The following is a 12,379-nucleotide window of genomic DNA, read 5'->3' as shown; positions in this document are numbered from 1 at the left end:
AAAATGATTAAAGGGGCCTAAATGTCTCGCTTTTAAAGTGGCTGCGTCAGGAGGCCTTCTATGGCTGTAACTACCGCTGCAATGCGGCGCCTTTAGAAGCTACATCCGCGCAAACCGGCTGACAATGAACTTATGACCCTGGCGGCATTTTGGATTCTTTTGCCAGTTTTAAACAAAACATTATAGAACTCTTTAGCACAAAAGCCGGCGTCCATCGCCATCCATGACACGAAATTTAGATAATGTCAGAGCACTGGTGTAAGAGGTTGCAGCGCATGTAAGCGAACATGTATAGTGATTAATGACCAAACGTAACATGTGAATGTCATTACTCGTATTCAATCTGCAACGTAGAATCACTCAGCGCCTCAGTGATTTCGCATTCTTCCACGTGAGGAGTCTTAAGCACCTCTGACGAATATTTAGTGCTGTGATGACCGGTTGGCGGCCATACAAATCACATTTCGCCTGATGAAAATGTTGTTCGAAGTCAGCGCTTCTATTGTGTCGGCCTTCCTTTAATATCCTCTTCTGCTTGTCGCCTTAAGATAACTTTGCTCAGGCAATTACCCCCCCCCCCCCTTTGCAGTTAAATAGAGAGCAACCGCAGTGATAACATCCACACCTGTATGCCCTATGTAAGTTACTCAAAACGTGCAGCTACGGAGATGCGTGTGCATCTCAAAACGTGCAGCTACGTTTAATGTGCAGCTACGGAGATGCTTGTAGCGGTATCCATCCGTATCAGATCCCTCTTTTCAACAACCGGTCAGTGTTTAGCAAGGCACTACGACTGTCATTGCAAGGTCTCACAATGGCCGACAGCTACTACAGAGTTGTTAAAGGAATGTGTAAGAAAATGCTTTAATCCCCGTTTATTGTTTCGTTCCAGGTTACGACCACTCAGTCACCCTCACAGTAGGCTACACAGACTATGAGACCTGTTTTGTCGCCATACTTCCCTTTGGCAACAAAAATCGTAAGGACAACTGTGATATAATTACAGAGCACTGAAACTTTTCCAACGGTTTTCGAGAATGACGCCAGAGGGAAATAAGACTTGGCGTAAATTTATTAATCTACATCTCTTTTGAGTCGTTCCATTTCTTATGGGGTCTGGGTCTTGAGGTGGGGCTTCTAGTATGGAGTTATTTACATAAGCCTGTCCCATTCCCTAATGAAATCCCTTGTGTTTTCTATTTTCCAACTTTTGTTTATGCATTTATTGTTCATTTTATTCGGTTATCAAGACCGCTCAAACGGAAGCCACATATATAGGAGAAGATCTATGACACTGTTCTTATCGCATGCTGTACACTACATTAACTATTGGGGAGCCTTGCGCAATCGCAAGACAAATAATTATCGAGTTCGTAAAGTGTCTGAAAACATATGATCGCTGAGCACTCGCAAGGCGCTAAGATTGGGACCAATTACCGGCCGGAGCCGCTCGCGCTCCTCTCAAGGTTATTATGGAATATCCACTTTGCTCCCCGTGCCTCCACCACATGCCTTGCATGACGCGTGGCTTTCCCATTAGGACTGGCACGGGAGTTAACCGCCACCTGTCCTGCATTGATAACTCTCCTTTGGCAGCCGAAGAACGGAGGTTTTTGGATGCACAACGGCCCACAGGGTTTTTCATGTAGCCAACGCACACATCAATGCGAAACAAATGAGGGCACTGAAAATGATATTGGTTTGGTTGCATCGCTTTATGAGGCTTAACGCCTCGAAGCGACTCAGAGTGTGAGGAACTCTGTAGTGGAAGGCTCCGGATAATTTCAACCTCATGTTGTTCTTTCGTATCAACTTACATTGCACAATACACGGGACTTTACCATTTCGCCTCCATCTAAACCATGTCTTGCGGTTCAGCAGCCAAGCACCATGCCCACTGAGCCACCACGCCGACAGAGATATTTTACAATTTTTATATGTATTTTTTAAATTTTCGGTGGTTGAGCTGATGTACGCAGTCACGGCAACATAGATATGACGAAAAATGTCTCCAACTATCGGAAATATCCATCATAATTAGTTAGACTAAGATCAATGGAGGGCAAAAGCCTCACTCATGTCTCTTCAATTAACCCTGTCCTTTGCCAGCTGCGTCCACGGTATCCCCGCAAACTTCTTAATCTCAGCCGGCCGTCAAAACTTCTGCGGCAAAAAACAAAAACCTTCTATTAACCCACCAATAAACCTCGGGAATAGTATGCTGCCAAAAATAAGCTGGACAAACGCCTAACGAAGGGATGGATATCCTTATACCAGGGATGTCCCACCTGTGGTAACATGTCGATGGCGGTTTGCAACTCTCAGTGTCAGTCATGGAGCAAGGTAAACAGGAAGGTCCACTCCCCTGATCTACAAGATAGTTTTACTTCATATGAGACAGTTAGTAGAGCATCTCGTAAGAGGGAGGCCCTGATCTGACACTGGCTCTGGTACGACTATGGTACTTATCTATAGCGGGGAGTCCTCTCCACTAGAACTCAATTACTGTCTGTCGTTTCACACCGTCGTGGTTCAGTTCCAAGATCCGCGGTGCAGCTTGCTTATGCCCCTTTATTACGCAAACCTGCGCAGGCGCTCGTCTACTGAGCCGGAGTACCCGAGTTCGAACCATACCGCTGCGGCCGCATTTCGAAGCAAGCGAAACGCGAAAGGCGCCCTAGTGCTGCGCAATATCAGTGCACGATTAAGATCCCCAGGTGCTCGAAATTATTCCGGAGCCCTCCACGACTCATTTCTTCTTTCATTCCCTCCTTATCCCTTCCCTACGGCGCGGTTGTCTTTCTCGCTTTCTTCTTTCACTCCCACCTTCCTCCCTCTCCTTACGGCGTGATTCAGTGTACACCGAGGTATGTGAAACAGATACTGCGCCATTTCCTTTCCCCAAAAGACAATTTTCTTTTCCAGGTTATTTACAAAGCACTCTGGTAGTGGCTGCAGTGCTAGGCTTGCGAGATAACGCACACAAATAAAAAGGCGGCAACAGTAGACAAAGTTTCAAGATTGGAAACTAGTCCGATAGAAAGTGTGTTTCAATGTAAAGGTCCCCGAGTTGGAACATCAATCGGCTAAAATGTTTTTTTTTCGCGTACTTGTCATAAAGGCATAACTTCGGTTCGATGCGTACCATAAAAAAGCATGTAAGATATTTTCGTGCAGGAACCAGAAAAGGCTCCTAGTCATAATGTTGCCGGTCAGCCACGTGGAGAAATCCTTCTCACTGGATGAACGAGAGGTTCAAGGTTGAAGTCCAATGAGGAACATTTCGTAGGGTTCGTAATCACTTTCAGTAGCGACAATGTCACCCACACTGTAGGAATTTAAAGCAACGTCCTCCTTTAGCATCCTTTGCAGCACATCTCAAAACAACATCACATCCATGCAGTTAATAAAACGATTGTTAAATGCTAAGCTTTCAGAAGCTTTCATTTCTTTGAAAAAGCCTAAGGATTTGTCGCATAGTAATCATGACTGCCGTTTGAAAGGGGTAGCAAAAGCCCAACGAAAATATCCTCGCCGCAGGAAGTAAAGCGGCACAACGCTACTAAGAATACAGACAGGACAAGAGATTTGCACAACTGTCCCAGTCTCTAAAAAGTGACGCAGTTACCAAGCTTTTAACGGAAATCCTTGTAATCACCCTGCATTTGTATAACGACTTATAGACAGCCCATTGTTACTTATTGCTTTCCAGAGTGCATGTTGCTGGTTGAAGTCGAATACTTAGACGAAGTTCCTCAGCGGTGTAACGACGCTTTCACGAACGTCTGCGGCGCTGGATTTCCTCTTTACAGCAAAGACCTCTGCGGCTTCTAGCATGAGACATTATCACTGGGCAGCACAAGTGTAATGCGCTCGTGACGAAGAATGTACTGTGACTGTTTTGACAGTCATGCATGAGAACGCTCAAATAAAACTGCACTGAAAAACAATGTTCTTCATAGACAGGTGCAATGTTCTCGCTTAACGCTATATAAATGCACCAGAGGCGTTCAGCCGCATGCAATGTACCTTGTTCTGCTAATAAAATTCCCAGTTGTGACATATTTAACATGTAATTTCAGTGTTATTTCATTTTCATTTATTTCTCGTAAAATTCCTTACCGGTAGGACAAAGATAATCGCCGCGTAACCGAATAATACTTACATGCGTCAAAGAAACCTCACTGCAGCAGGCAGCTCCACGCTTTTGTCGTTTCGCCATTTCATCTGTCTCATCCTTACAAGGCCACCCTTCGGTACTTCGAAAAGGGGAGGGCGTAGACACTAACAATCGCTGGTATTCTTAATTCCCTCTGTTACCAGAGCAGAGAAGCAAGTACTGTAAAGAAAAGCTCGATAGAAGAAAATATGCCCAGTATATAACGCTTGCGCGCGCAGGTGAGCTCTTTATAGGCCCGTGTTCGTCCATTATTCGCCGACGACTTCACCTGATATGCCCACCTAGCTGTTATAACCACTTTGCGCACTTTACCGCGCGTTCCCAGACACCCTTAAAGCGTCTGGGTGTCTGGGTCCGAGACACCCTTCAGTCTCGGTCACAGAGGATGCCCTCGACTCAGCGTGGCAAGCTCATATAGAGACCAGCTACCAAGCGACAAGGGGGGTAGTCGTTTGGTGCCCAGCTTTCGCCGGTCGCAAGATAGACCATGCGTCGGCTTCACAAGCGTTCACAAATAAAACAGGCGGTACAGAGGATTTCACACTCACGTGTACGAGCACATACGAGGAGATTTACAATACAAAGCAACTCGTGCAAAGTAACACTCGAGAGAGATTACAATAAAAGGAAATATTGGACCTAACATGCACTAACACAAGAGAGAGGCAAACAAATCAACACAATTTTTTCACCGGGCTCTGTGATAGTCCGACGACCAGATGTTCATGACGAAGCCGTCCAGCAGACTGGAGCAAGCTCCCTCGCTGGTCCGTGGCTGGGCGAATGGTGTTGTCCCGGGATTCGAGCGGGCGCGCTTCTCTGAAGCTTGAAGGGCGGTTCGGGCTGACAGACAGCGGTCAACATCCTTCATTTGTAGGCGCACTCCGCTTCTGTTCGTACTTTGCGCAAAAGCAGGTGCGCACATGCACACAGTACTAGCTGTGAAATTTCCTTCCCCTTCACGCGCCGGGTGCGTGTCCCCATTGGTAAGCGCGGGGAACTGGCTCCCAGAAACTTCGAGATCTCTCTTGCGTTGCGCGCCGCCGCCGGCGCACGAATGAAGGAGAGATGACGTCACCTACCACGCTCAAGGCTACACCCTCTCCGTCAGTGCTGAGTAGAAATTACTCCAACATCTTGGAACAATCGACAACGCGCGCTGATGCAGTTCCTCTAGTGCCGCGCCGACGAGCGTGGTGGAGAGGGCAGCAACACACAGAAAGTTAGGTGCTCTCCGGGGTTCTTTCTCAACTGTTCCAGCGGCGCGCGCTGGCGTGATCGCTTCTGCGCGGCGCTGGTTTTTTCGAATATGCGCCGAATTTTGTGACAGCTGTGCCCACTGCATTTCTACTGTTCTGAACGAATGTTTTTGTGAAAGAGCTAGGTTTCAAAATATGTTCTTTGTTCTCTATTTTAGTGCACGCGCATTACTTAGAGGTCCAGTGATGAGGAATCTGAACTCCTCTTTTTGCCGCGGGAACTCGATCTACAAGATGTTGTGAAGGTGTAGGTTGCGCAACCACGGGACGAACCACGAAGAAAAGAGACAGAGACACACACAAGCGCTCACGTACCAACATCATGTACCAACTAGGCCCAACCCAAGTTTTACTGAATTTCGATCTACAAGTTCCCAGCATTCTTAGAAACTTCGATGTATTGCCCTGTGTGGTCGATTTCCCTAATTAAATCGAATTAACGCCCGGCTCCCGCCTTTTTTTTTAATTCTCCCCGCATGGTGGGCGGAGTCGATCAACGCGTGGAGTGCCTTTCACCCAGTCCCGTGGCGGCTTGCCCCTCTGCCATCGGAGGAGTAATACGTAATTTCTTTATTTATTTATTTACAAAATACTGCGGACACTGAGTTCAAGCAGGGTGGGCGAACAAGTCAATCTCGACAAACTGTCTCACCCCATTCCACTCACTTGTGGCACTCCACAGGCTGCCGTCCTCTCTCCCATTCTCTTTAACCTGGGCATGGTCCCGCTCGCCCGGGCCCTAGCCGATATTCCCGACCTTCATTTCTTCTTCTGTGCAGACAATCTCACCTTGTGGGTCACCACTGGCTCACCAGGAGAGGACCAAACTACACTCCAACAAGCACTTAACACTATTTCCCGCTCCGGAGAAATCTGAACTTCTACTCATACCACGCAGTAAATATCGACGTACGATGAACCCCTCCATCTCCCTCACCCTAGCCAGACAGCGCATCCCCCGTGTCCACTCTTGTCGCATCCTGGGTATATGCCACTGACCTCCAACACTTTCACCTCTGCCATCAATCAGTCCATACGCACATGCCACTAAATCACTTACTGCACCGCGTAGCCTTAAAACATGCCGGCCTCTCCGAGACACGCCAAGCGCCTTGCTCAAGTGCTGGCCCTGAACAGATTCCTGCACTATATCCCTTACTTCCCCATTACAAGTACACAACAAGGCAAACTAATCCTGGCCCTCAATACACTAAACAAAGCAACACTAGGACTCCCCCCTGAGGCTTCTACGGACACCCTGTACTGAACAGGCTTATTCCACTCTCTTCAAGCCCTCCTTAACCTGCATCTGGAGAGACAAATCATCCGCCTGTCCAGTACACCAGCTGGGCGGATACTATCTCAGAATTCCTACGCACCGATCTCTTTCTCAGACCAACCGCAGTCTCCGAACCACCCCACTAACCTCCACCTCGCACCCATTCCACGCAACAGGTCCGCCCACACACACACAGACCGCCGCCAAGCATACCCATACAACCACAAGGCACCCTTGGACGCTGATCCGGTGGCCTACACAGAGGCCTGTCTCACGGAAACCGCGGGCTCCACAGCAACCTTCTTCCTCCACCCTAGCCTCTTTACAACCAGCACTCACACAACAGGTCCATACACCTCCCCACCCTCCACGCTCACCCTATAAATACACGGCATTGCCGATGCCATCACAGAGTTTGCCTCCCTACCCCCCGCCCCCGCTTACGTTGTCTATACAGACTCGCAGGCAGCTCTGCGTGCCTTCCATGAAAGAGCCCTCCCTTTCCGTACCCAATCTGCCTTAGATGCCGCCCTCATAGCATTAAGCCCACGACCGGTGACCCTTCGGTGGATCCCTGGTCACATGGACATCCCCGGCAATGAGTTGGCTCACCAGCTTGCCTGCGTTACTATACACCGGGGGCCGGGGATCCCATGGACGAGCCCGCCGACGGTGTAGGCGGTCAGGGCTTACAGACAGATTGTCGACGAATACTACACGCAGCAAAAATTGAGCTGATTTACAACCACCACACCCATCCTTATCGATCAGTGAAGCTCGCATTTTTCGCCGAACACAGTTTAATCTTCTACGTACACCAGCCAAACTTTATCTGTACCGGTACAGTTCCACACCTCAGTGCGCAAACTGTCCACTTACATATGCAGACATAGAACACTGTCTTACACAGTGCCACGTAGCCTTGCAGTCCCTCGCCTATCCTTTCGCGCAACCCCCACCGTGGCCAATCTGGCTTGCCTCCCTGGATCTTAAACTGCAACACGCCCTCTTCACCTTGCCCCAGGACCTATTGAACGCCTAACGTAAAGGCTGTTAATAAAGTGCACACCACCACCACACCACCAGGCTTCACACAAGCTTTCCACGTTTACTCGGTTTTACTAACCTGAACAACTACCAATTTTTTTAGCTGTTTTTTTTTCGATCACTACTTCAAAATGCGTGGCTACACGCCACGCTGCTGTGGGTAAAGCGAAAATATATTGTCGTTCACTGCGCACAGTCTCGAAGCTGCGATTCGAGGGAAGTTTAATGGCAACTACGCGCTCGCTGAAACGTCTGTTGCGTCGATGTAAGGCGCAATGACAATGACGACCACGTAACAGCGGCTCAATAACAGCAGCGGACGAACGGCAGCTATCTAGAAGAGTGCGGCCACCACCACCAGAGAGCTAATCCAGGTACTAGACAGTACAAACAAGACGCTTCTTATTTTCTAAACGAAATCCCAGCAGTATATGCCGCAGGCCAGCATATGGTGCAGTGGGCATCTATACACAACGTTTCGAGCAGCTTCGCCTTAAAGAGATGGACAGCAATGGGTCCACTGGTACTACAGCAGCCGGACCATATAAGCCACCCGCATCCGCGAAACGTGCCGCGCAGGAGTCGCGAGTGGGCGTCAAGCGTAGAGTCTATTTGTCGGCGCGTGATAAGACTGCGTCCTCATCGATTAAACCTCCTGGTTCTCCGAGCAAGGTGGGTGAACTGAAAGTAGTGATAGTGAACATTCCAACTCCCATCGGAGTTGCTCTTCCGCCGCTACTTAGAACGCCATACCAGTCATCAGCGCTTCCGAACACTCGCTTATCATTTCATCTACTCCTGACTGGAGCCTTGCTTGTCGTTATATATTTATTTATTCACGGACACACTGCGGACCATGCTTAGGTCCAAGCAGGAGGGGTACTTTAGACAGTAGTGAAAGAGTAAATAAAATACACAAAATATAGAGCAATTACACAACATATACGGGATACGGCACTTACAGCATGCAGAGAGTTTGCAGCGTAATAAAAATCTTGAAACTTACGAGGAGCTTTCAGATTAATACAAACAAATGAACAAAATATCACAGGGCAACCGCCCACATAAAAGACACTTTAAACAGAGGAGCAGCCTGCAATTCTAAAAAAGTTATGATGCATCAGGAGCTACGAGGTGCCCCACAATTAAGGAACTCGAATATTGTGACGACGACGACTATTGCGAATCTTTATGCAGCAAAAGCATCTATGACAAAACAGCGCCATGGAACAAGGTGTTTTTGTCTCCTCAAGGTGGGATCCAAGACATAGCACCAAGCCAAGGAAAAGATTGTGCCCGTTGTATCGCCGGTGGGTAGCCGGAGGCACTGCAGACCGAATCCGCATGGGAGGCGGATGCTCAAACTATTAGGCCACCGCTGCGGTGATGCAGAAATTCAAGGAGAAGACAAATAAGGGATGATTGGGCTTGGGCCAACAGTTGCCATTAGCGATGGCTCTAGGAAGAAAACTTACACAAATTTGTTCGTGAAAGAAATGGCGATATCAAACCAGTATGGTAGTGTGGAGTGCTTCTAGCAGACTGTGGAATTAAGCATTGAGACGGATCAAGTCCTAACTTGTTTTGGTTTGGTTGGTTTATGCACTGTAAACAAAAATAAGCCCAAATAGGAATATAAATGGCTAGTGTCCGCTTTTAAACTCCTTATTGAAAATTGCGCAATCGACTTTAAGTAGTAAAAAAGAGGAAATCCTCCTTTTTTACTGCCGTCGCGAAATCGAGGAGTAAAATAAAGCATTTACATGATTTTACTACTTTTCCAAGAAGGAGTATGTCGGCTTCAATACTCCTTCAGGCCCTTTATGCACTCCTTAGTGTCTGCCCGCCGCCTAGTGGCAGCTGCCGGTTCGCTGCATTTGCAGGTGACGACGCCGGCTCTGTCGTCGCTGCCTGCTCGCCTGTGCTTTTGCTGCTTCACGCACGTTTGTCATGTTACAAGACACCGGATCGCCGCAACCTCGCGCACCAATGTGCGCCACAGACAGTGCCTGTGAAGCCCCCAGTGTATTCGGAGAACGTTTGGTGTTGCATCGCCTGCGACGACAGTCTGCGAGAGGCTTAGCCAGCCGAGCTCCGCCGAGCCAACATGGCGGTGTGTGACGCGTCGACCTCCCCGAAGCCGCCAGTTTGCCACCTGCTCCTTTGCGCGCTCTTGTCGTGACGTAAGACTGGACATCATCGACCTTAGCAGCAACGTGCTGCAATGAACGTCTCACTCAAGCCAGCAATATGTGCAGAAGCAGCGGCTAGTCATTCATTGTCTACGCAGCATACAAGTGTTGGCTGCTGCCGTTTCGCCGCGCCGACATGGCGGTGTGTGTGTGACGCACCAGTTTTCTCGACATCGTCGGCCCCTCGTTCTTTCGCTGTATTGCAAGAATACTAAAGACCGGATTATCATCGTCGTGTGTTCTGGTAAGCAGTATTAAACTCTCCTTTGATGCCATAGACGCGCATGCACTTAACGCCGCTCCCTTTTCAGTGTGCGCTGACTTGCTGTGAACCACGGGTGCGCCGAGATGAAAGGCTTAACGAGAACAGCAAAACAGCAAAGGCTTCATTGTGGTCCGGTGGAGCCAACTCACACAGCAGGCATGAAGTAAGTATCTGAGAAATTTGTTGTTGCATGCGGCTGAAAAAAAGAGTGTGGCACTGCAGTCATGGCTGTTACGCTAACATGTACAGCTGGAAGTACGGTCATTTCTTCTAGGGACCAAATTTTCTTCATGCGTTCACGCCCCATGAATATGGAAAAGCTGTACAGGCAATGACAGGTGAAAATGCACAGCCTTGGGGTCTGTGAATTTTTGTCACGTTATTACGAACAGTGCTGAGAACCCTGCCCTAGTCGGTTGCTTCCTTTCCTGTGTTTTAAGAGGGCCTTGTTATGCAAACAATGCAAGCGATTTTATTCTTTTCAGTCGTAGCACGGGACATGGCGACGCCTTAGCGCTCACGGAGATTAGCTAAACTGTTACATTTTCCGAGTTGGTGGCATCTTAACGTTGCAGCGATTTTCGGCAGCGGACATGAGGTTTCAACCATACTGAACGCTGCCTTTTCTTGATGGTTAGGTGTCTAGTTCCAAAATGTGGTATATTGTAAGCTCTTCGCATTTGAAAAATGTTAAAAGAAGTTTCCACTTCGCGTGCAGTTTCCGAACACATTCCATTATGTGAAACTCGTGGAGGCAAGCGTTCCGGTTCAGACTGCTGATCCCAGGAAGGCAGCGAAAGAAAAAGAATAAAGCATACGCCAGTGTTCGAGATCCCCTGCTCGTGCTGGACGTAGTACATTGGCGAAAGCAAGCATTTCCCAGAAAAACTGAAGCAGCACAAAGCGGATGCCAAACAAATGAACAAGGAAGGAAGCGCGGGTTGACAAGACTGACTTCGAGGGAACTATCCTTGCATCAACTGTCTACGATCAGTGACCCGGCGGATGACTAACCGAAGGCTTAAAAAAGGCAAGCTGTGACTCACTCGCAGTCACACCTGCTGAAAGAACCAAGAAGATTCCCAAACATGTTTTTTTTTTTGTTGGCGTTCTTTCCCGAAAGTATATTCCTTTCCCAGCCATAGACCTGTGTAGAATGTTTTCTTTTGAACCCTGGCCACGAATGTGAGGGCAAAGCTTAACAGAACACAGCTGGCGGCGGGAGGGTGGGTCTGGTGGTAGCTTTCTATTCCTAACAATGCCTGCTATGTCAGTCACCCATGCCCTGCCTTTGGCCTATACACAGAATGAGGACGTCCTGAAAATGCGTAGCTGCGGGCTCTCCCATCAAGGAAATTGCATGTAAGCTTCCGCTGTGTGTATGCAAAGCGCTGTCTTTTGTTTGCATGTTTTGATTTCAGTAATTGGTTCTGATATGGTGCCTGAAAAGTATGAGGAACCTCTGACAAGTAAAAAAAAATTATATCTCGAGGCCTCTTTCGGTGCAGGAACGCAGCCAAAGGCAGCGCGAATGCGCAAGTGCCTCAGTAAGATCATTTTATTTTTTTCAGTTTTATGCTTTGCGGAAAAAATGTTCCCTATCGATGCTGCTTCCCATTCGCCGTATTGCCTTAACGTTTACGAAAGCGGCTCTCTGGAATTTGTGATTCCCTGAAAACCGCGTTTACCCGCTGTCATCCGACAGGGTACAGGTATGTATTAGCTAGTTGATTACCTACTATGTTCTGCTAGCTAATCTTTTGTCATGAAAAACGTTTAAACTTCAATAATACCTACTTTATTGAAAAGTGCACTCTGAACGGCTTTGGGACGTTGACTTCTACACTTGAAGCACGTCATACTTCAAGCTTAGAGGTGCAATTCCTCTGATGCATTTGTTTTTCTAATCTTTCTTTCAGAAGGAGCCTGTATGTTGACAGCGAAGCATTTCAAGGTTCCCTCCTTGCTTTCAAGTGTGGCATCTCTATTTTCATTCCTTTGGGTATTTAAATTATGTACCCAAAGACAGCGTGGGTTAAGGCACTCTTCTTTTCTACAGGGGCCAAGACGTTGGTTCTCTGTAACCGTCGAAAGCAAGCTGCCGAACACATGTCTCAAATGTTTTGTACCCAATAAAATATTGTTTGAAATAAATCA

The 12,379-nt window shown here is 47.9% G+C and overlaps 1 protein-coding gene and 1 long non-coding RNA gene across 2 annotated transcripts in view; both read left to right on the top strand.

Moving 5' to 3' along the window:
- LOC149360567 (uncharacterized) overlaps nucleotides 1-3,872 on the top strand; it is a 42,458-nt gene extending 38,586 nt beyond the window's left edge. The window contains exons 4-5 of the mRNA XM_089569325.1: nucleotides 893-979; nucleotides 3,713-3,872. Of these exons, the coding sequence (XP_089425451.1) occupies nucleotides 893-979; nucleotides 3,713-3,834 (209 nt within the window). The 3' untranslated portion in view covers nucleotides 3,835-3,872. The remainder of the gene's footprint in view (nucleotides 1-892; nucleotides 980-3,712) is intronic.
- A 6,367-nt stretch (nucleotides 3,873-10,239) lies between these two features.
- Nucleotides 10,240-12,379, top strand: LOC149360566 (uncharacterized). Its single transcript, XR_016288332.1, has 2 exons — nucleotides 10,240-10,385; nucleotides 12,142-12,379. It is a non-coding gene; the product is annotated as an uncharacterized LOC149360566 (long non-coding RNA).

Source organism: Amblyomma mixtum, chromosome 2 (genome assembly GCF_055824585.1).
Source record: "Amblyomma mixtum isolate Tamu chromosome 2, ASM5582458v1, whole genome shotgun sequence".
Taxonomy (NCBI): domain Eukaryota; kingdom Metazoa; phylum Arthropoda; class Arachnida; order Ixodida; family Ixodidae; genus Amblyomma; species Amblyomma mixtum.
This window is presented reverse-complemented; position numbering and strand designations above follow the sequence as displayed.